At 38.0% G+C, this 25,708-nt stretch overlaps 1 protein-coding gene across 1 annotated transcript; it reads left to right on the top strand.

Annotated features, from left to right (window-relative positions):
* Window positions 1-3,758: 3,758 nt before the first annotated feature.
* Window positions 3,759-5,253, top strand: LOC132954487 (uncharacterized). The gene is made up of 4 exons (XM_061027045.1): window positions 3,759-3,985; window positions 4,090-4,177; window positions 4,462-4,629; window positions 4,887-5,253. The coding sequence occupies exons 1-4, from the start codon at window positions 3,858-3,860 to the stop codon at window positions 5,112-5,114; spliced, it is 612 nt and encodes a 203-aa protein (XP_060883028.1). The 5' UTR covers window positions 3,759-3,857; the 3' UTR covers window positions 5,115-5,253.
* Window positions 5,254-25,708: the final 20,455 nt, after the last annotated feature.

The following is a 25,708-nucleotide window of genomic DNA, read 5'->3' as shown; positions in this document are numbered from 1 at the left end:
CACACCTTACAAGGAGCCGATCAATGGCCAAATACAGGGTCGCTTTAATCATTTCCATTTGAAAGGCCGCAGCGTGATTGAATGGGCTTTTGGAATGATGAAGACAAGATGGAGGTCTACACTATTTCGTGCCTTGGAGGTTCAACACACATTTTCACCCCTTGTTATTGCGTCCTGTGCCTTTCTCCACAATGTGTGTCTGGATAACTGGGACATTGTTGAGCCAGATGCTGATGTTGCACAGGACTTCATTGACCCCCAACCTCCCCGTGAGCCACTGGTGAACAATGAAAGCTCTCGGAGTGCTACAAGGGACAGACTGGCTGCCCTGGTCTCCGGCCATGTGCCGGCCCCATAAAGATGATTTCTTTGCTACAGTTTTTAATTAGTTTTTTTATACATGTTGAAAATGTTTGAATCAATTTGTGGAGTTCTCTGCTACAGAGTTTTTAATTAGTTTTTTTATATATGTTGAAAATGTTTGAATCAATTTGTGGAGTTCTCTGCTACAGAGAGATGTTGTATATACTTATCTCCATCATGTGAAAATCAATGCACCCTGCATGTAAATATTATAGAAACTATCCCACTCGTGAATACACCTGTGTGTTCCATGATTACATGGTTTACTCATGTATGTTTCAGCATCTTTTGCACTACTTGTCGTTCTGCTTACCTTCAATGGCCAGTTCTTTGATCAACGTCCTGTATCATTACAAAATACAGAGTTATGTTAGCAGAATCAAACAATATAAACACAACACAGACATTTGTGTGCAGTTAAACACATTTTAAAACAAATGACTCACTCCCAAAGTGGTCTAGCAGCGCTCTTCGACCTCAGGAAACGTTGCTCATTTGCAGACCGAATCCTTATGAGATGTCTGGTTTGCTGAGGAGTCCCTGGAATGATGGAAACGATATATCCTTGTAACATTGTTCAGACCGTAACCCTACTATGGTAATGATGGTATTCAACCGATCAAACAAATAGAAAGCATAATGGTGCCGGTAACACAACAGTTCATAACGGTGCTCTGTGGGCTAACGTTAGATACTCTCGGCTCGTCTGTAGCCTACTGCTATTAATGTGGCAGTAATAAATGCAGAAACGTCATTGCTAGCTTCAGTTACATTTTGGGCGTCATATAACTTCAAACTTGGGGGGTTTTGCCATGGGAATGTATTTAAATACTGAACTGTCATGCACAAACTGAGATGCAACAATGTAACGTTAGTCAGCTGAGTGGAGCTAGCTAGTTAGCGATCGAGACACCAGCATACTACGAACAATTTTCTTCCCGTCTTTTCTAAAGAAACGGACCATAGTACATTGGAACATTATTTAACTAAGATGATGTTAATGTTGTCATAATTTTCAGATCTCATAAACAAAGGAAAAGGTTACATTTGTGCGTCTCTTTTGCAGTTGTAATTTTGCCGTTGATGATACGCAGTGCATTCTGGGAAATGACTCTGTTTGGAGTGCGCCTCCGAGGAATCTCGTTTTAAAGGGCCAAGTAGCCCTAACACTTCACCCTATCCCTCCGCTGCAACAATAATTGGGACACCCTACCCCTACACGTGCATGCGCAAAACGTAGGGGTAGGGCTAAGGGGTGAAATGGGACTGAGCCTTGGACTCACGTAGGACTTGATGGCTACCTCCTAGTTGAAAGTCCTTGGTTTGATCTATTTGCTTTCCTAGTAAGATAAAGCACAGAAGTTATGCACAATCCAGCAAGGCAGGACGATGTATAACTTCGGTTGAACAAACACCTAAGCTACAATACTATGGATTAATTCTCCTGTTTATTCTATCAGTATCATAGTCAAACAGAATAGCAGGCCGTTACTTGGCAACATCAAAGACATAACCAACATTCTGAAGTATGACATCACAAGATGAAAGGATGGATTTTAGCAGAGGATTTGGAAAGTTACAGTATGTGAGCTTTGTGAAAGCACAATTTTAGTATTTCTTCAAAACTTGTAGCATTTGCTACATAACTCAAATCATCAGCATTACATATAGGTCTTAAGGTAAGGACATGTTCTTCAAGTTGGAGGTTTCTCTTGAATTCTGTGGTGGTTCTGCCTCAACCTAACCTACTTTGCTGTGTTGTGCTAGGACCACTACACACTATTTGCATAACCCTTCATGGTTTCCTCTTCATTTAAGAGCAGGGTCCAGCTGCAGCAGCTGGATATAGGCGCCCAATGGTATTTTATCAATAATTATCTAGGGCTGTAATAGACAGAACTCTATCGGAGTGAAAAGGTATACAAAAAAGGGCTTGTTGGTTACTTTTGCTCCCAAGTCCTTTACTGTAAGTATAATCATCGAACTTAAGCAGGCAAGTCTTTGTTAAAGGCTTAGCTGAGCATTAAGGACTACATTACTAAAGTGTGTGATTCCATGCATGAAACATATCACTGGACATGTGTAACCATTATCAAGTGCTTGTTTACTGAAAAGCAGCCCATTAATATTCCTCCAAACTTGCCGGCTTTTCTTGTTTGTCTAAATTAGCACCTTACCTGGCAAAAGTTGAAAAGCTATTGGACATCTAATGCATGCTGGACAGCGTCATTTTTGTTCCTCATCAGAGTTCCACGAAATCCAGGCCTATAGTGGTAACAACAACAAAAATCAGCAATACAGTGTTGAATTTGCCAACACTCATTGCTGGAAAATTGCTCTTAAGTGCCTGGTGCCAACAAGCTCTCACACTTAGGAATAAATGAGACCAATGAACAAAACTTATGTGTTGGCTAAGGAAAAGATCATTGTTTGGTAAGAAAAATGATGTAAACCTAACCAATGACAGTTTGACTCACATAGGACTCGATGGCTACCTCCTAGTTGAAAGTTCTTGGTTTGATCTATTTGCTTTCCTAGTAAGATAAAGCACAGAAGTTGTGCACAATGCAGCAAGGCAGGACGATGTATTACTTTGGTTAAACAAACACCTAAGCTACAATACTATGGATTAATTCTCCTGTTTATTCTATCAGTATCATAATCAAACAAAATAGCAGGCCGTTACTTGGCAACATCAAAGATATAACCAACATTCTGAAGTATGACATCACAAGATGAAAGGATGGATTTTAGCAGAGGATTTGGCAAGTTACAGTATTATTAGGCTCAGTCCCATTTCACCCCTTAGCCCTAGGACTTAGCCCTAGCACTTAGCCCTACCCCTACGTTTTGCGCTTGCACGTGTAGGGGTAGGGTGTCCCAATTCTTGTTGCAGCGGAGGGATAGGGTGAAGTGTAAGGGCTACTTGGCTACCTCGGAGGCGTACTCCAAACAGAGTCATTTCCCAGAATGCACTGCGCATCATCAACGGCAAAATTACAACTGCAAAAGAGACGCACAAATGTAACTTTTTCCTACGTTTATGAGATCTGAAAATTATGACAACATTAACATCATCTTAGTTAAATAATGTTCCAATGTACTATGGTCCGTTTCTTTAGAAAAGACGGGAAGAAAATTGTTCGTAGTATGCTGGTGTCTTGATCACTAACTAGCTAGCTCCGCTCAGCTGACTAACGTTACATTGTTGCATCTCAGTTTGTGCATGACAGTTCCGTATTTTGATACATTCCCATGGCAAAACCCCCCAAGTTTGAAGTTATATGATCCCGAAATGTAACTGAAGCTAGCAACGACGTTTCTGCATTTATTACTGCCACATTAATAGCTGTAGGCTACAGACGAGCCGAGAGTATCTAACATCAGCCCACAGAGCACCGTTATGAACTGTTGTGTTACCGGCACCATTATGCTTTCTATTTGTTTGATCGGTTGAATACCATCATTACCATAGTAGGGTTACGGTCTGAACAATGTTACAAGGATATATCGTTTCCATCATTCCAGGGACTCCTCAGCAAACCAGACATCTCATAAGGTTTCGGTCTGCAAATGAGCAACGTTTCCTGAGGTCGAAGAGCGCTGCTAGACCACTTTGGGAGTGAGTCATTTGTTTTAAAATGTGTTTAACTGCACACAAATGTCTGTGTTGTGTTTATATTGTTTGATTCTGCTAACATAACTCTGTATTTTGTAATGATACAGGACGTTGATCAAAGAACTGGCCATTGAGGGCAAGATCACACCCCAACAGGTGTCAAAGAAGTGGGAAAACCTCAAGAAAAAGTACAAGGTAAGCAGAACGACAAGTAGTGCAAAAGATGCTGAAACATACATGAGTAAACCATGTAATCATGGAACACACAGGTGTATTCACATGAGTGGGATAGTTTCTATAATATTTACATGCAGGGTGCATTGATTTTCACATGATGGAGATAACATGTAAATAGTTAAGTGTGTGACCATAAAATATCGATAAATAATCTTATAAACAATCACAGTGGGTGTTTTTGTGACAGGTTTTTGCACGGTGATAGTTACAACAATGTGTGCATATGTTTGTGTTCATTGCAGGAGCTAAAAACCCCAAGAACAGGATCAGGAACGGATGCGGGCGAGGTAACGGCTGCCACCTGGCAGTTCTTGGGCGACATGCATGAGGTTTTGGGTGCAAGGCCTTCAATGGATCCTCCTGTAGTGGTCGCATCTTTTGGTGATGCTGATCCAACAGCAATTCTCCTGGTAAGGTTTTAAGATTGGCTACAATTACTGCTCCAATTTAATATATATATGTTTTTAAATCTGTAGCATTTTCAATTTCTTAATCAGGAGGGATACATGGTTAGTCAAGGCGATCTTGTAATTGATAAAGCTGTCTTATTTCTTGTGTGTTTTGTCGCATACATATATTGTAAACACTGTTATGATATATTTAACTTGAACACCCCTGGTCGTAATAGCCATTTCTGGTACATAACTCTTGTTTTGTTGTCTTCCAGGAGATGGTTGAGTCCACATGCAGCGACACCTCAGGCACATCAGACTCAGCAGCCTCTCCCATGGCTAGCCCGAGTCCCCCAACACATTCCCCCCCAAAAAAGAAGAAGAACTCCTTGTTGAATTTCCTCATAGAGGAGAGCGCAAAAGAGCAGAAGCGCCATGAGGAGAGTGAAGCCAAAACTGAACGATTTTTAGGCCTGTTTGAACGGTTAATTGAAAAAATATAATAGAACTTAATGCATATTGTTAATAAGATTATTTAGATGTTATATATTTTTTTTACTCTGTGACCACATGATTTGCTGTAATGTTATTTATATGAATATGTTTTTATAGAATTAAATCTTGTAAATATACTTGACTGTAATTGGCCTAATAAAGTGTAATATTTGACACCAAAAGATTCTGAGTATAAATAGCCTTTTATAAACACACCACCAATTCCTGATTCACACTAATAATTTTCCAGTCAGATATTTGATCATGAAAGGTTTTATCATGAAAAATGCCAAATAAACCGTTTCAAACATTTTCAAAATATGTTAAACTATATACAACATCTCTTTGTAGCAGAGAACTCCACAAATTGATTCAAACATTTTCAACATATATAAAAAACTAATTAAAAACTGTAGCAGAGAAATCATCTTTATGGGGCCGGCACATGGCCGGAGACCAGGGCAGCCAGTCTGTCCCTTGTAGCACTCCCAGAGCTTTCATTGTTCACCAGTGGCTCACGGGGAGGTTGGGGGTCAATGAAGTCCTGTGCAACATCAGCATCTGGCTCAACAATGTCCCAGTTATCCAGACACACATTGTGGAGAAAGGCACAGGACGCAATAACAAGGGGTGCAAATGTGTGTTGAACCTCCAAGGCACGGAATAGTGTAGACCTCCATCTTGTCTTCATCATTCCAAAAGCCCATTCAATCACGCTGCGGCCCTTCAAATGGAAATGATTAAAGCGACCCTGTATTTGGCCATTGATCGGCTCCTTGTAAGGTGTGATCAACGTAATGGGTGTGTCCAAACAGGGATAGCCACCATCGCCAAGAAGGATGTAGCCTGTGGGAGGGTACCGTACCGCCCTGTAGAAGCTGCTATTCCTCATCTGAATCACAAATCGCCTGCATGTTAATAGAAAAAAGCCTTTGTAATTTAAATAGTCGATCCGGTGCTGTAGAGGGGGTTTAATTCTGATATGGCTACAATCTATTGCACCCACAATGTAGCTGAATGCAGGGCTTCCTGATAGTTGAGCAAATCCCTGACCAACAGCATGAATCTCTCCTGCCTGGGGGAAAAAGATAGCTCGCTTCAAATTCATCCAAATGTTTTGGGCAACTTTGTGGATTACACGGTGAACAGTTGATTTTGGTACACTGAAGACCCTCGATACGACTCTGTACGATAGTCCATGAGCAAGCCAATAGACATAGATGAGGACCTCCAGCTCGTTACCCCAGCCATGGTCCTGTTCCCTCCGTATTAGCCTCTGCAGACCACGCATGGCACTTCTGCTGAGGCGAAAGTCCTGCTTCAGCTCAGCCTCTACGTTGAACCACAGACGCAGGATGAGTATGTTGTGGTTAAACACACAGTATGACCTGGGATGATCACTCTGGAGAAGAAAATATATTAACATCATTAGTCTGAATTGGAAGTGCTTTTACTAGTAAATCTCCCCTAACAACACATTCATACACTCATTTTCCCATCTGCACAGCTGTCCCAAGAGTCAGCCTCTAGTTGGACACTTTAATGATCACCTCAATTACTTAAATAGCACTTTTGATTTAATGTTTGCACTGCCTGTTATTTAATGTCTGTATTTTCATAATTTTGCACTATCTGCTTTTTAAACATTGCTGTACATACATAAACAACACACCTTCGGAAGGTCAACACTTTTTTTGTCTTATTTTTTTATATTCAGGTCTAATTACAGATTTTTTCCCTCAACTTTTCATAGGTTCTTGTTTAAATTGCACATATATTTTTTTATCCCTGCATGGGTTATGTACATTTCTTCTATAAGTCTATTCTTAATTGCACAGTTTAAGTTTGATTCATCTAAGGGTATACTTATCTTTTTTCGGGTTAATATATATGTATGGGAGGGGGGCGTGGGTTTTGTGGTTTAATTTGTAACAATGTTTCATGTCATGTACATTTTTGTAACCTGCTACTGGATGCTTTGAATTTCCCTCGGGATCCATAAAGTATGTATCTATCTATCTTATTTCACAAAGAAGTTACATACATACAATACAGTCCGTTACTACAGCACAACCAAACCTGCCCACAATCATCACACACATCAATACTGTCAACATACATTTGTTGTACATTACGTGTGTATCAAAACACAGACGTATGTCCAATGTTAATGTTTATCTTATATAATTTTCCGCACTAACGTTTATCTAACGGTTCACAGCTATCTCGCTAGCATGTTGTGTAGCTATGCTAACAACAACAACAACAGTTATTTGCGGTTTATCCTAATTAAAGTTTACAAATTTTATCGAACATACCATAACCTGATCCACCACCGCGGCCAGGTGTCGTAGACGTCTTCTCCTCATCCAATTTTTCCGAGATGTTGCTGACAAATTCATGAGGGACAGTAACACAGCTAACGTTGGCATTTTCAGGAAAGACCAGTTAGTTCGTCGCGTGTTATTAAGTCATTGCAGTCAACAACTACTGATGACGTATAAGGCTCTGGAAGGGTTGTCCCATTTCGTAGGGGAAGGATTTAACCACTAGCCCTTGCAGCTCTGTTCTAAGGAGTTCAGTGGCACTCCAAAACGAGGGGTAGGGCTAAGTGGTAGGGCTAAGGGGTGAAACTGTCATTGGTTAGGCTTACATCATTTTTCTTACCAAACCATGATCTTTTCCTTAGCTAACACAGAAGTTTTGTTCATTGTTCTCAATTATTCCTAAGCGTGAGAGCTTGTTGGCACCAGGCACTTAAGAGCAATTTTCCAGCAATGAGTATTGGCAAATTCAAGAGAAACCTCCAACTTGAAGAACATGTCCTTACCTTAAGACCTATATGTAATGCTGATGATTTGAGTTATGTAGCAAATGCTACAAGTTTTGAAGAAATACTAAAATTGTGCTTTCACAAAGCTCACATACTGTAACTTTCCAAATCCTCTGCTAAAATCCATCCTTTCATCTTGTGATGTCATACTTCAGAATGTTGGTTATTTCTTTGATGTTTCCAAGTAACGGCCTGCTATTCTGTTTGACTATGATACTGATAGAATTAATCCATAGTATTGTAGCTTAGGTGTTTGTTTAATCAAAGTAATACATCGCCCTGCCTTGCTGGACTGTGCATAACTTCTGTGCTTTATCTTACTAGGAAAGCAAATAGATCAAACCGAGGACCTTCAACTAAGAGGTAGCCATCAAGTCCTATGTGAGTCCAACTGTCATTGGTTAAGCTTACATCATTTTTCTTACCAAAGCATGATCTTTTCCTTAGCTAACACAGAAGTTTTGTTCATTGTTCTGGTTTATTCCTAAGCGTGAGAGCTTGTTGGCACCAGGCACTTAAGAGCAATTTTCCAGCAATGAGTATTGGCAAATTCAAGAGAAACCTCCAACTTGAAGAACATGTCCTTACCTTAAGACCTATATGTAATGCTGATGATTTGAGTTATGTAGCAAATGCTACAAGTTTTGAAGAAATACTAAAATTGTGCTTTCACAAAGCTCACATACTGTAACTTTCCAAATCCTCTGCTAAAATCCATCCTTTCATCTTGTCATGTCATACTTCGGAATGTTGGTTATTTCTTTGATGTTTCGAAGTAACGGCCTGCTATTCTGTTTGACTATGATACTGATAGAATTAATCCATAGTATTGTAGCTTAGGTGTTTGTTTAATCAAAGTAATACATCGCCCTGCCTTGCTGGACTGTGCATAACTTCTGTGCTTTATCTTACTAGGAAAGCAAATAGATCAAACCAAGGACTTTCAACTAGGAGGTAGCCATCAAGTCCTATGTGAGTCCAACTGTCATTGGTTAAGCTTACATCATTTTTCTTACCAAACCATGATCTTTTCCTTAGCTAACACAGAAGTTTTGTTCATTGTTCTGGTTTATTCCTAAGCGTGAGAGCTTGTTGGCACCAGGCACTTAAGAGCAATTTTCCAGCAATGAGTATTGGCAAATTCAAGAGAAACCTCCAACTTGAAGAACATGTCTTTACCTTAAGACCTATATGTAATGCTGATGATTTGAGTGATGTAGCAAATGCTACAAGTTTTGAAGAAATACTAAAATTGTGCTTTCACAAAGCTCACATACTGTAACTTTCCAAATCCTCTGCTAAAATCCATCCTTTCATCTTGTGATGTCATACTTCAGAATGTTGGTTATTTCTTTGATGTTTCCAAGTAACGGCCTGCTATTCTGTTTGACTATGATACTGATAGAATAAACAGGAGAATTAATCCATAGTATTGTAGCTTAGGTGTTTGTTTAATCAAAGTAATACATCGCCCTGCCTTGCTGGACTGTGCATAACTTCTGTGCTTTATCTTACTAGGAAAGCAAATAGATCAAACCAAGGACTTTCAACTAGGAGGTAGCCATCAAGTCCTATGTGAGTCCAACTGTCATTGGTTAAGCTTACATCATTTTTCTTACCAAAGCATGATCTTTTCCTTAGCTAACACAGAAGTTTTGTTCATTGTTCTGGTTTATGCGTGAGAGCTTGTTGGCACCAGGCACTTAAGAGCAATTTTCCAGCAATGAGTATTGGCAAATTCAAGAGAAACCTCCAACTTGAAGAACATGTCCTTACCTTAAGACCTATATGTAATGCTGATGATTTGAGTTATGTAGCAAATGCTACAAGTTTTGAAGAAATACTAAAATTGTGCTTTCACAAAGCTCACATACTGTAACTTTCCAAATCCTCTGCTAAAATCCATCCTTTCATCTTGTCATGTCATACTTCAGAATGTTGGTTATTTCTTTGATGTTTCCAAGTAACGGCCTGCTATTCTGTTTGACTATGATACTGATAGAATTAATCCATAGTATTGTAGCTTAGGTGTTTGTTTAATCAAAGTAATACATCGCCCTGCCTTGCTGGACTGTGCATAACTTCTGTGCTTTATCTTACTAGGAAAGCAAATAGATCAAACCGAGGACCTTCAACTAAGAGGTAGCCATCAAGTCCTATGTGAGTCCAACTGTCATTGGTTAAGCTTACATCATTTTTCTTACCAAAGCATGATCTTTTCCTTAGCTAACACAGAAGTTTTGTTCATTGTTCTGGTTTATTCCTAAGCGTGAGAGCTTGTTGGCACCAGGCACTTAAGAGCAATTTTCCAGCAATGAGTATTGGCAAATTCAAGAGAAACCTCCAACTTGAAGAACATGTCCTTACCTTAAGACCTATATGTAATGCTGATGATTTGAGTTATGTAGCAAATGCTACAAGTTTTGAAGAAATACTAAAATTGTGCTTTCACAAAGCTCACATACTGTAACTTTCCAAATCCTCTGCTAAAATCCATCCTTTCATCTTGTCATGTCATACTTCGGAATGTTGGTTATTTCTTTGATGTTTCGAAGTAACGGCCTGCTATTCTGTTTGACTATGATACTGATAGAATTAATCCATAGTATTGTAGCTTAGGTGTTTGTTTAATCAAAGTAATACATCGCCCTGCCTTGCTGGACTGTGCATAACTTCTGTGCTTTATCTTACTAGGAAAGCAAATAGATCAAACCAAGGACTTTCAACTAGGAGGTAGCCATCAAGTCCTATGTGAGTCCAACTGTCATTGGTTAAGCTTACATCATTTTTCTTACCAAACCATGATCTTTTCCTTAGCTAACACAGAAGTTTTGTTCATTGTTCTGGTTTATTCCTAAGCGTGAGAGCTTGTTGGCACCAGGCACTTAAGAGCAATTTTCCAGCAATGAGTATTGGCAAATTCAAGAGAAACCTCCAACTTGAAGAACATGTCTTTACCTTAAGACCTATATGTAATGCTGATGATTTGAGTGATGTAGCAAATGCTACAAGTTTTGAAGAAATACTAAAATTGTGCTTTCACAAAGCTCACATACTGTAACTTTCCAAATCCTCTGCTAAAATCCATCCTTTCATCTTGTGATGTCATACTTCAGAATGTTGGTTATTTCTTTGATGTTTCCAAGTAACGGCCTGCTATTCTGTTTGACTATGATACTGATAGAATAAACAGGAGAATTAATCCATAGTATTGTAGCTTAGGTGTTTGTTTAATCAAAGTAATACATCGCCCTGCCTTGCTGGACTGTGCATAACTTCTGTGCTTTATCTTACTAGGAAAGCAAATAGATCAAACCAAGGACTTTCAACTAGGAGGTAGCCATCAAGTCCTATGTGAGTCCAACTGTCATTGGTTAAGCTTACATCATTTTTCTTACCAAAGCATGATCTTTTCCTTAGCTAACACAGAAGTTTTGTTCATTGTTCTGGTTTATTCCTAAGCGTGAGAGCTTGTTGGCACCAGGCACTTAAGAGCAATTTTCCAGCAATGAGTATTGGCAAATTCAAGAGAAACCTCCAACTTGAAGAACATGTCTTTACCTTAAGACCTATATGTAATGCTGATGATTTGAGTGATGTAGCAAATGCTACAAGTTTTGAAGAAATACTAAAATTGTGCTTTCACAAAGCTCACATACTGTAACTTTCCAAATCCTCTGCTAAAATCCATCCTTTCATCTTGTGATGTCATACTTCAGAATGTTGGTTATTTCTTTGATGTTTCCAAGTAACGGCCTGCTATTCTGTTTGACTATGATACTGATAGAATAAACAGGAGAATTAATCCATAGTATTGTAGCTTAGGTGTTTGTTTAATCAAAGTAATACATCGCCCTGCCTTGCTGGACTGTGCATAACTTCTGTGCTTTATCTTACTAGGAAAGCAAATAGATCAAACCAAGGACTTTCAACTAGGAGGTAGCCATCAAGTCCTATGTGAGTCCAACTGTCATTGGTTAAGCTTACATCATTTTTCTTACCAAAGCATGATCTTTTCCTTAGCTAACACAGAAGTTTTGTTCATTGTTCTGGTTTATTCCTAAGCGTGAGAGCTTGTTGGCACCAGGCACTTAAGAGCAATTTTCCAGCAATGAGTATTGGCAAATTCAAGAGAAACCTCCAACTTGAAGAACATGTCCTTACCTTAAGACCTATATGTAATGCTGATGATTTGAGTGATGTAGCAAATGCTACAAGTTTTGAAGAAATACTAAAATTGTGCTTTCACAAAGCTCACATACTGTAACTTTCCAAATCCTCTGCTAAAATCCATCCTTTCATCTTGTGATGTCATACTTCAGAATGTTGGTTATTTCTTTGATGTTTCCAAGTAACGGCCTGCTATTCTGTTTGACTATGATACTGATAGAATAAACAGGAGAATTAATCCATAGTATTGTAGCTTAGGTGTTTGTTTAATCAAAGTAATACATCGCCCTGCCTTGCTGGACTGTGCATAACTTCTGTGCTTTATCTTACTAGGAAAGCAAATAGATCAAACCGAGGACCTTCAACTAAGAGGTAGCCATCAAGTCCTATGTGAGTCCAACTGTCATTGGTTAAGCTTACATCATTTTTCTTACCAAAGCATGATCTTTTCCTTAGCTAACACAGAAGTTTTGTTCATTGTTCTGGTTTATGCGTGAGAGCTTGTTGGCACCAGGCACTTAAGAGCAATTTTCCAGCAATGAGTATTGGCAAATTCAAGAGAAACCTCCAACTTGAAGAACATGTCCTTACCTTAAGACCTATATGTAATGCTGATGATTTGAGTTATGTAGCAAATGCTACAAGTTTTGAAGAAATACTAAAATTGTGCTTTCACAAAGCTCACATACTGTAACTTTCCAAATCCTCTGCTAAAATCCATCCTTTCATCTTGTCATGTCATACTTCAGAATGTTGGTTATTTCTTTGAAGTTTCCAAGTTACGGCCTGCTATTCTGTTTGACTATGATACTGATAGAATAAACAGGAGAATTAATCCATAGTATTGTAGCTTAGGTGTTTGTTTAATCAAAGTAATACATCGCCCTGCCTTGCTGGACTGTGCATAACTTCTGTGCTTTATCTTACTAGGAAAGCAAATAGATCATAGGACTTTCAACTAGGAGGTAGCCATCAAGTCCTATGTGAGTCCAACTGTCATTGGTTAAGCTTACATCATTTTTCTTACCAAAGCATGATCTTTTCCTTAGCTAACACAGAAGTTTTGTTCATTGTTCTGGTTTATTCCTAAGCGTGAGAGCTTGTTGGCACCAGGCACTTAAGAGCAATTTTCCAGCAATGAGTATTGGCAAATTCAAGAGAAACCTCCAACTTGAAGAACATGTCCTTACCTTAAGACCTATATGTAATGCTGATGATTTGAGTTATGTAGCAAATGCTACAAGTTTTGAAGAAATACTAAAATTGTGCTTTCACAAAGCTCACATACTGTAACTTTCCAAATCCTCTGCTAAAATCCATCCTTTCGTCTTGTGATGTCATACTTCAGAATGTTGGTTATTTCTTTGATGTTTCGAAGTAACGGCCTGCTATTCTGTTTGACTATGATACTGATAGAATTAATCCATAGTATTGTAGCTTAGGTGTTTGTTTAATCAAAGTAATACATCGCCCTGCCTTGCTGGACTGTGCATAACTTCTGTGCTTTATCTTTTTGGGAAAGCAAATAGATCAAACCGAGGACCTTCAACTAAGAGGTAGCCATCAAGTCCTATGTGAGTCCAACTGTCATTGGTTAAGCTTACATAATTTTTCTTACCAAAGCATGATCTTTTCCTTAGCTAACACAGAAGTTTTGTTCATTGTTCTGGTTTATGCGTGAGAGCTTGTTGGCACCAGGCACTTAAGAGCAATTTTCCAGCAATGAGTATTGGCAAATTCAAGAGAAACCTCCAACTTGAAGAACATGTCCTTACCTTAAGACCTATATGTAATGCTGATGATTTGAGTGATGTAGCAAATGCTACAAGTTTTGAAGAAATACTAAAATTGTGCTTTCACAAAGCTCACATACTGTAACTTTCCAAATCCTCTGCTAAAATCCATCCTTTCATCTTGTCATGTCATACTTCAGAATGTTGGTTATTTCTTTGATGTTTCCAAGTAACGGCCTGCTATTCTGTTTGACTATGATACTGATAGAATTAATCCATAGTATTGTAGCTTAGGTGTTTGTTTAATCAAAGTAATACATCGCCCTGCCTTGCTGGACTGTGCATAACTTCTGTGCTTTATCTTACTAGGAAAGCAAATAGATCAAACCAAGGACTTTCAACTAGGAGGTAGCCATCAAGTCCTATGTGAGTCCAACTGTCATTGGTTAAGCTTACATCATTTTTCTTACCAAACCATGATCTTTTCCTTAGCTAACACAGAAGTTTTGTTCATTGTTCTGGTTTATTCCTAAGCGTGAGAGCTTGTTGGCACCAGTCACTTAAGAGCAATTTTCCAGCAATGAGTATTGGCAAATTCAAGAGAAACCTCCAACTTGAAGAACATGTCCTTACCTTAAGACCTATATGTAATGCTGATGATTTGAGCTATGTAGCAAATGCTACAAGTTTTGAAGAAATACTAAAATTGTGCTTTCACAAAGCTCACATACTGTAACTTTCCAAATCCTCTGCTAAAATCCATCCTTTCATCTTGTGATGTCATACTTCAGAATGTTGGTTATTTCTTTGATGTTTCCAAGTAACGGCCTGCTATTCTGTTTGACTATGATACTGATAGAATTAATCCATAGTATTGTAGCTTAGGTGTTTGTTTAATCAAAGTAATACATCGCCCTGCCTTGCTGGACTGTGCATAACTTCTGTGCTTTATCTTACTAGGAAAGCAAATAGATCAAACCAAGGACTTTCAACTAGGAGGTAGCCATCAAGTCCTATGTGAGTCCAACTGTCATTGGTTAAGCTTACATCATTTTTCTTACCAAACCATGATCTTTTCCTGAACTAACACAGAAGTTTTGTTCACTGTTCTGGTTTATGCGTGAGAGCTTGTTGGCACCAGGCACTTAAGAGCAATTTTCCAGCAATGAGTATTGGCAAATTCAAGAGAAACCTCCAACTTGAAGAACATGTCCTTACCTTAAGACCTATATGTAATGCTGATGATTTGAGTTATGTAGCAAATGCTACAAGTTTTGAAGAAATACTAAAATTGTGCTTTCACAAAGCTCACATACTGTAACTTTCCAAATCCTCTGCTAAAATCCATCCTTTCATCTTGTGATGTCATACTTCAGAATGTTGGTTATTTCTTTGATGTTTCCAAGTAACGGCCTGCTATTCTGTTTGACTATGATACTGATAGAATTAATCCATAGTATTGTAGCTTAGGTGTTTGTTTAATCAAAGTAATACATCGCCCTGCCTTGCTGGACTGTGCATAACTTCTGTGCTTTATCTTACTAGGAAAGCAAATAGATCAAACCAAGGACTTTCAACTAGGAGGTAGCCATCAAGTCCTATGTGAGTCCAACTGTCATTGGTTAAGCTTACATCATTTTTCTTACCAAAGCATGATCTTTTCCTTAGCTAACACAGAAGTTTTGTTCATTGTTCTGGTTTATACGTGAGAGCTTGTTGGCACCAGGCACTTAAGAGCAATTTTCCAGCAATGAGTATTGGCAAATTCAAGAGAAACATCCAACTTGAAGAACATGTCCTTACCTTAAGACCTATATGTAATGCTGATGATTTGAGTTATGTAGCAAATGCTACAAGTTTTGAAGAAATACTAAAATTGTGCTTTCACAAAGCTCACATACTGTAACTTTCCAAATCCTCTGCTAAAATCCATCCTTTCATCTTGTGATGTCATACTTCAGAATGTTGGTTATTTCTTTGAAGTTTCCAAGTTACGGCCTGCTATTCTGTTTGACTATGATACTGATAGAATAAACAGGAGAATTAATCCATAGTATTGTAGCTTAGGTGTTTGTTTAATCAAAGTAATACATCGCCCTGCCTTGCTGGACTGTGCATAACTTCTGTGCTTTATCTTACTAGGAAAGCAAATAGATCATAGGACTTTCAACTAGGAGGTAGCCATCAAGTCCTATGTGAGTCCAACTGTCATTGGTTAAGCTTACATCATTTTTCTTACCAAAGCATGATCTTTTCCTTAGCTAACACAGAAGTTTTGTTCATTGTTCTGGTTTATTCCTAAGCGTGAGAGCTTGTTGGCACCAGGCACTTAAGAGCAATTTTCCAGCAATGAGTATTGGCAAATTCAAGAGAAACCTCCAACTTGAAGAACATGTCCTTACCTTAAGACCTATATGTAATGCTGATGATTTGAGTTATGTAGCAAATGCTACAAGTTTTGAAGAAATACTAAAATTGTGCTTTCACAAAGCTCACATACTGTAACTTTCCAAATCCTCTGCTAAAATCCATCCTTTCGTCTTGTGATGTCATACTTCAGAATGTTGGTTATTTCTTTGATGTTTCCAAGTAACGGCCTGCTATTCTGTTTGACTATGATACTGATAGAATTAATCCATAGTATTGTAGCTTAGGTGTTTGTTTAATCAAAGTAATACATCGCCCTGCCTTGCTGGACTGTGCATAACTTCTGTGCTTTATCTTTTTGGGAAAGCAAATAGATCAAACCGAGGACCTTCAACTAAGAGGTAGCCATCAAGTCCTATGTGAGTCCAACTGTCATTGGTTAAGCTTACATCATTTTTCTTACCAAAGCATGATCTTTTCCTTAGCTAACACAGAAGTTTTGTTCATTGTTCTGGTTTATGCGTGAGAGCTTGTTGGCACCAGGCACTTAAGAGCAATTTTCCAGCAATGAGTATTGGCAAATTCAAGAGAAACCTCCAACTTGAAGAACATGTCCTTACCTTAAGACCTATATGTAATGCTGATGATTTGAGTTATGTAGCAAATGCTACAAGTTTTGAAGAAATACTAAAATTGTGCTTTCACAAAGCTCACATACTGTAACTTTCCAAATCCTCTGCTAAAATCCATCCTTTCATCTTGTGATGTCATACTTCAGAATGTTGGTTATTTCTTTGATGTTTCCAAGTAACGGCCTGCTATTCTGTTTGACTATGATACTGATAGAATTAATCCATAGTATTGTAGCTTAGGTGTTTGTTTAATCAAAGTAATACATCGCCCTGCCTTGCTGGACTGTGCATAACTTCTGTGCTTTATCTTACTAGGAAAGCAAATAGATCAAACCAAGGACTTTCAACTAGGAGGTAGCCATCAAGTCCTATGTGAGTCCAACTGTCATTGGTTAAGCTTACATCATTTTTCTTACCAAAGCATGATCTTTTCCTTAGCTTAAAAAAACAGAAGTTTTGTTCATTGTTCTGGTTTATTCCTAAGCGTGAGAGCTTGTTGGCACCAGGAACTTAAGAGCAATTTTCCAGCAATAAGTATTGGCAAATTCAAGAGAAACCTCCAACTTGAAGAACATGTCCTCACCTTAAGACCTATATGTATTGCTGATGATTTGAGTTATGTAGCAAATGCTACAAGTTTTGAAGAAATACTAAAATTGTGCTTTCACAAAGCTCACATACTGTAACTTTCCAAATCCTCTTCTAAAATCCATCCTTTCATCTTGTGATGTCATACTTCAGGATGTTGGTTATTTCTTTGATGTTTCCAAGTAACGGCCTGCTATTCTGTTTGACTATGATACTGATAGAATAAACAGGAGAATGAATCCATAGTATTGTAGCTTAGGTGTTTGTTTAATCAAAGTAATACATCGCCCTGCCTTGCTGGATTGTGCATAACTTCTGTGCTTTATCTTTCTAGGAAAGCAAATAGATCAAACCAAGGACGTTCAACTAGGAGGTAGCCATCAAGTCCTATGTGAGTCCAACTGTCATTGGTAAAGATCACATCATTTTTCTTACCTAACCATGATCTTTTCCTTAGCTAACACAGAAGTTTTGTTCATTGTTCTGGTTTATTCCTAAGCGTGAGAGCTTGTTGGCACCAGGCACTTAAGAGCAATTTTCCAGCAATGAGTATTGGCAAATTCAAGAGAAACCTCCAACTTGAAGAACATGTCCTTACCTTAAGACCTATATGTAATGCTGATGATTTGAGTTATGTAGCAAATGCTACAAGTTTTGAAGAAATACTAAAATTGTGCTTTCACAAAGCTCACATACTGTAACTTTCCAAATCCTCTGCTAAAATCCATCCTTTCATCTTGTGATGTCATACTTCAGAATGTTGGTTATTTCTTTGATGTTTCCAAGTAACGGCCTGCTATTCTGTTTGACTATGATACTGATAGAATAAACAGGAGAATGAATCCATAGTATTGTAGCTTAGCTGTTTGTTTAATCAAAGTAATACATCGCCCTGCCTTGCTGGATTGTGCATAACTTCTGTGCTTTATCTTACTAGGAAAGCAAATAGATCAAACCAAGGACTTTCAACTAGGAGGTAGCCATCAAGTCCTATGTGAGTCCAACTGTCATTGGTTAGGCTTACATCATTTTTCTTACCAAACCATGATCTGTTCCTTAGCTAACACAGAAGTTTTGTTCATTGTTCTGGTTTATTCCTAAGCGTGAGAGCTTGTTGGCACCAGGCACTTAAGAGCAATTTTCCAGCAATGAGTATTGGCAAATTCAAGAGAAACCTCCAACTTGAAGAACACGTCCTTACCTTAAGACCTATATGTAATGCTGATGATTTGAGTTATGTAGCAAATGCTACAAGTTTTGAAGAAATACTAAAATTGTGCTTTCACAAAGCTCACATACTGTAACTTTCCAAATCCTCTGCTAAAATCCATCCTTTCATCTTGTGATGTCATACTTCAGAATGTTGGTTATTTCTTTGATGTTTCCAAGTAACGGCCTGCTATTCTGTTTGACTATGATACTGATAGAATTAATCCATAGTATTGTAGCTTAGGTGTTTGTTTAATCAAAGTAATACATCGCCCTGCCTTGCCGGACTGTGCATAACTTCTGTGCTTTATCTTACTAGGAAAGCAAATAGATCAAACCAAGGACTTTCAACTAGGAGGTAGCCATCAAGTCCTATGTGAGTCCAACTGTCATTGGTTAAGCTTACATCATTTTTCTTACCAAAGCATGATCTTTTCATTAGCTAACACAGAAGTTTTGTTCATTGTTCTGGTTTATGCGTGAGAGCTTGTTGGCACCAGGCACTTAAGAGCAATTTTCCAGCAATGAGTATTGGCAAATTCAAGAGAAACCTCCAACTTGAAGAACATGTCCTTACCTTAAGACCTATATGTAATGCTGATGATTTGAGTTATGTAGCAAATGCTACAAGTTTTGAAGAAATACTAAAATTGTGCTTTCACAAAGCTCACATACTGTAACTTACCAAATCCTCTGCTAAAATCCATCCTTTCATCTTGTCATGTCATACTTCATAATGTTGGTTATTTCGTTGATGTTTCCAAGTAACGGCCTGCTATTCTGTTTGACTATGATACTGATAGAATAAACAGGAGAATGAATCCATAGTATTGTAGCTTAGGTGTTTGTTTAATCAAAGTAATACATCGCCCTGCCTTGCTGGACTGTGCATAACTTCTGTGCTTTATCTTACTAGGAAAGCAAATAGATCAAACCAAGGACTTTCAACTAGGAGGTAGCCATCAAGTCCTATGTGAGTCCAACTGTCATTGGTTAAGCTTACATCATTTTTCTTACCAAAGCATGATCTTTTCCTTTGCTAACACAGAAGTTTTGTTCATTGTTCTGGTTTATGCGTGAGAGCTTGTTGGCACCAGTCACTTAAGAGCAATTTTCCAGCAATGAGTATTGGCAAATTCAAGAGAAACCTCCAACTTGAAGAACATGTCCTTACCTTAAGACCTATATGTAATGCTGATGATTTGAGTTATGTAGCAAATGCTACAAGTTTTGAAGAAATACTAAAATTGTGCTTTCACAAAGCTCACATACTGTAACTTTCCAAATCCTCTGCTAAAATCCATCCTTTCATCTTGTGATGTCATACTTCAGAATGATGGTTATTTCTTTGATGTTTCCAAGTAACGGCCTGCTATTCTGTTTGACTATGATACTGATAGAATTAATCCATAGTATTGTAGCTTAGGTGTTTGTTTAATCAAAGTAATACATCACCCTGCCTTGCTGGACTGTGCATAACTTCTGTGCTTTATCTTACTAGGAAAGCAAATAGATCAAACCAAGGACTTTCAACTAGGAGGTAGCCATCAAGTCCTACGTGAGTCCAACTGTCATTGGTTAAGGTTACATCATTTTTCTTACCAAAGCATGATCTTTTCCTTAGCTAACACAGAAGTTTTGTTCATTGTTCTGGTTTATTCCTAAGCGTGAGAGCTTGTTGGCACCAGGCACTTAAGAGCAATTTTCCAGCAATGAGTATTGGCAAATTCAAGAGAAACCTCCAACTTGAAGAACATGTCCTTACCTTAAGACCTATATGTAATGCTGATGATTTGAGTTATGTAGCAAATGCTACAAGTTTTGAAGAAATACTAAAATTGTGCTTTCACAAAGCTCACATACTGTAACTTTCCAAATCCTCTGCTAAAATCCATCCTGTCATCTTGTGATGTCATACTTCAGAATGTTGGTTATTTCTTGATGTTTCCAAGTAACGGCCTGCTATTCTGTTTGACTATGATACTGATAGAATTAATCCATAGTATTGTAGCTTAGGTGTTTGTTTAATCAAAGTAATACATCGCCCTGCCTTGCTGGACTGTGCATAACTTCTGTGCTTTATCTTACTAGGAAAGCAAATAGATCAAACCAAGGACTTTCAACTAGGAGGTAGCCATCAAGTCCTATGTGAGTCCAACTGTCATTGGTTAAGCTTACATCATTTTTCTTACCAAAGCATGATCTTTTCCTTAGCTAACACAGAAGTTTTGTTCATTGTTCTGGTTTATTCCTAAGCGTGAGAGCTTGTTGGCACCAGGCACTTAAGAGCAATTTTCCAGCAATGAGTATTGGCAAATTCAAGAGAAACCTCCAACTTGAAGAACATGTCCTTACCTTAAGACCTATATGTAATGCTGATGATTTGAGTTATGTAGCAAATGCTACAAGTTTTGAAGAAATACTAAAATTGTGCTTTCACAAAGCTCACATACTGTAACTTTCCAAATCCTCTGCTAAAATCCATCCTGTCATCTTGTGATGTCATACTTCAGAATGTTGGTTATTTCTTGATGTTTCCAAGTAACGGCCTGCTATTCTGTTTGACTATGATACTGATAGAATTAATCCATAGTATTGTAGCTTAGGTGTTTGTTTAATCAAAGTAATACATCGCCCTGCCTTGCTGGACTGTGCATAACTTCTGTGCTTTATCTTACTAGGAAAGCAAATAGATCAAACCAAGGACTTTCAACTAGGAGGTAGCCATCAAGTCCTATGTGAGTCCAACTGTCATTGGTTAAGCTTACATCATTTTTCTTACCAAAGCATGATCTTTTCCTTAGCTAACACAGAAGTTTTGTTCATTGTTCTGGTTTATTCCTAAGCGTGAGAGCTTGTTGGCACCAGGCACTTAAGAGCAATTTTCCAGCAATGAGTATTGGCAAATTCAAGAGAAACCTCCAACTTGAAGAACATGTCCTTACCTTAAGACCTGTATGTAATGCTGATGATTTGAGTTATGTAGCAAATGCTACAAGTTTTGAAGAAATACTAAAATTGTGCTTTCACAAAGCTCACATACTGTAACTTTCAAAATCCTCTGCTAAAATCCATCCTTTCATCTTGTGATGTCATACTTCAGTATGTTGGTTATTTCTTTGATGTTTCCAAGTAACGGCCTGCTATTCTGTTTGACTATGATACTGATAGAATAAACAGGAGAATGAATCCATAGTATTGTAGCTTAGGTGTTTGTTTAATCAAAGTAATACATCGCCCTGCCTTGCTGGATTGTGCATAACTTCTGTGCTTTATCTTACTAGGAAAGCAAATAGATCAAACCAAGGACTTTCAACTAGGAGGTAGCCATCAAGTCCTATGTGAGTCCAACTGTCATTGGTAAAGATCACATCATTTTTCTTACCTAACCATGATCTTTTCCTTAGCTAACACAGAAGTTTTGTTCATTGTTCTGGTTTATTCCTAAGCGTGAGAGCTTGTTGGCACCAGGCACTTAAGAGCAATTTTCCAGCAATGAGTATTGGCAAATTCAAGAGAAACCTCCAACTTGAAGAACATGTCCTTACCTTAAGACCTATATGTAATGCTGATGATTTGAGTTATGTAGCAAATGCTACAAGTTTTGAAGAAATACTAAAATTGTGCTTTCACAAAGCTCACATACTGTAACTTTCCAAATCCTCTGCTAAAATCCATCCTTTCATCTTGTGATGTCATACTTCAGAATGTTGGTTATTTCTTTGATGTTTCCAAGTAACGGCCTGCTATTCTGTTTGACTATGATACTGATAGAATAAACAGGAGAATTAATCCATAGTATTGTAGCTTAGGTGTTTGTTTAATCAAAGTAAGACATCGCCCTGCCTTGCTGGATTGTGCATAACTTCTGTGCTTTATCTTACTAGGAAAGCAAATAGATCAAACCAAGGACTTTCAACTAGGAGGTAGCCATCAAGTCCTATGTGAGTCCAACTGTCATTGGTAAAGATCACATCATTTTTCTTACCTAACCATGATCTTTTCCTTAGCTAACACAGAAGTTTTGTTCATTGTTCTGGTTTATTCCTAAGCGTGAGAGCTTGTTGGCACCAGGCACTTAAGAGCAATTTTCCAGCAATGAGTATTGGCAAATTCAAGAGAAACCTCCAACTTGAAGAACATGTCCTTACCTTAAGACCTATATGTAATGCTGATGATTTGAGTTATGTAGCAAATGCTACAAGTTTTGAAGAAATACTAAAATTGTGCTTTCACAAAGCTCACATACTGTAACTTTACAAATCCTCCGCTAAAATCCATCCTTTCATCTTGTGATGTCATACTTCAGAATGTTGGTTATTTCTTTGATGTTTCCAAGTAACGGCCTGCTATTCTGTTTGACTATGATACTGATAGAATTAATCCATAGTATTGTAGCTTAGGTGTTTGTTTAATCAAAGTAATACATCGCCCTGCCTTGCCGGACTGTGCATAACTTCTGTGCTTTATCTTACTAGGAAAGCAAATAGATCAAACCAAGGACTTTCAACTAGGAGGTAGCCATCAAGTCCTATGTGAGTCCAACTGTCATTGGTTAAGCTTACATCATTTTTCTTACCAAAGCATGATCTTTTCATTAGCTAACACAGAAGTTTTGTTCATTGTTCTGGTTTATGCGTGAGAGCTTGTTGGCACCAGGCACTTAAGAGCAATTTTCCAGCAATGAGTATTGGCAAATTCAAGAGAAACCTCCAACTTGAAGAACATGTCCTTACCTTAAGACCTATATGTAATGCTGATGATTTGAGTTATGTAGCAAATGCTACAAGTTTTGAAGAAATACTAAAATTGTGCTTTCACAAAGCTCACATACTGTAACTTTCCAAATCCTCTGCTAAAATCCATCCTTTCATCTTGTCATGTCATACTTCATAATGTTGGTTATTTCGTTGATGTTTCCAAGTAACGGCCTGCTATTCTGTTTGACTATGATACTGATAGAATAAACAGGAGAATGAATCCATAATATTGTAGCTTAGGTGTTTGTTTAATGAAAGTAATACATCGCCCTGCCTTGCTGGACTGTGCATAACTTCTGTGCTTTATCTTACTAGGAAAGCAAATAGATCAAACCAAGGACTTTCAACTAGGAGGTAGCCATCAAGTCCTATGTGAGTCCAACTGTCATTGGTTAAGCTTACATCATTTTTCTTACCAAAGCATGATCTTTTCCTTAGCTAACACAGAAGTTTTGTTCATTGTTCTGGTTTATGCGTGAGAGCTTGTTGGCACCAGGCACTTAAGAGCAATTTTCCAGCAATGAGTATTGGCAAATTCAAGAGAAACCTCCAACTTGAAGAACATGTCCTTACCTTAAGACCTATATGTAATGCTGATGATTTGAGTTATGTAGCAAATGCTACAAGTTTTGAAGAAATACTAAAATTGTGCTTTCACAAAGCTCACATACTGTAACTTTCCAAATCCTCTGCTAAAATCCATCCTTTCATCTTGTCATGTCATACTTCATAATGTTGGTTATTTCTTTGATGTTTCCAAGTAACGGCCTGCTATTCTGTTTGACTATGATACTGATAGAATAAACAGGAGAATTAATCCATAGTATTGTAGCTTAGGTGTTTGTTTAATCAAAGTAATACATCGCCCTGCCTTGCTGGACTGTGCATAACTTCTTTGCTTTATCTTACTAGGAAAGCAAATAGATCAAACCAAGGACTTTCAACTAGGAGGTAGCCATCAAGTCCTATGTGAGTCCAACAGTCATTGGTTAAGCTTACATCATTTTTCTTACCAAAGCATGATCTTTTCCTTAGCTAACACAGAAGTTTTGTTCATTGTTCTGGTTTATTCCTAAGCGTGAGAGCTTGTTGGCACCAGGCACTTAAGAGCAATTTTCCAGCAATGAGTATTGGCAAATTCAAGAGAAACCTCCAACTTGAAGAACATGTCCTTACCTTAAGACCTATATGTGCTGATGATTTGAGTTATTTAGCAAATGCTACAAGTTTTGAAGAAATACTAAAATTGTGCTTTCACAAAGCTCACATACTGTAACTTTCCAAATCCTCTGCTAAAATCCATCCTTTCATCTTGTCATGTCATACTTCATAATGTTGGTTATTTCTTTGATGTTTCCAAGTAACGGCCTGCTATTCTGTTTGACTATGATACTGATAGAATAAACAGGAGAATTAATCCATAGTATTGTAGCTTAGGTGTTTGTTTAATGAAAGTAATACATCGCCCTGCCTTGCTGGACTGTGCATAACTTCTGTGCTTTATCTTACTAGGAAAGCAAATAGATCAAACCAAGGACTTTCAACTAGGAGGTAGCCATCAAGTCCTATGTGAGTCCAACTGTCATTGGTTAAGCTTACATCATTTTTCTTACCAAAGCATGATCTTTTCCTTAGCTAACACAGAAGTTTTGTTCATTGTTCTGGTTTATGCGTGAGAGCTTGTTGGCACCAGGCACTTAAGAGCAATTTTCCAGCAATGAGTATTGGCAAATTCAAGAGAAACCTCCAACTTGAAGAACATGTCCTTACCTTAAGACCTATATGTAATGCTGATGATTTGAGTTATGTAGCAAATGCTACAAGTTTTGAAGAAATACTAAAATTGTGCTTTCACAAAGCTCACATACTGTAACTTTCCAAATCCTCTGCTAAAATCCATCCTTTCATCTTGTCATGTCATACTTCATAATGTTGGTTATTTCTTTGATGTTTCCAAGTAACGGCCTGCTATTCTGTTTGACTATGATACTGATAGAATAAACAGGAGAATTAATCCATAGTATTGTAGCTTAGGTGTTTGTTTAATCAAAGTAATACATCGCCCTGCCTTGCTGGACTGTGCATAACTTCTTTGCTTTATCTTACTAGGAAAGCAAATAGATCAAACCAAGGACTTTCAACTAGGAGGTAGCCATCAAGTCCTATGTGAGTCCAACAGTCATTGGTTAAGCTTACATCATTTTTCTTACCAAAGCATGATCTTTTCCTTAGCTAACACAGAAGTTTTGTTCATTGTTCTGGTTTATTCCTAAGCGTGAGAGCTTGTTGGCACCAGGCACTTAAGAGCAA

The sequence above is a fragment of the Labrus mixtus genome, chromosome 2 (genome assembly GCF_963584025.1).
Source record: "Labrus mixtus chromosome 2, fLabMix1.1, whole genome shotgun sequence".
NCBI classification, from domain to species: domain Eukaryota; kingdom Metazoa; phylum Chordata; class Actinopteri; order Labriformes; family Labridae; genus Labrus; species Labrus mixtus.
Note: the sequence above shows the minus strand (reverse complement) of the source record. Positions and strands in the feature narration are given on the sequence as shown.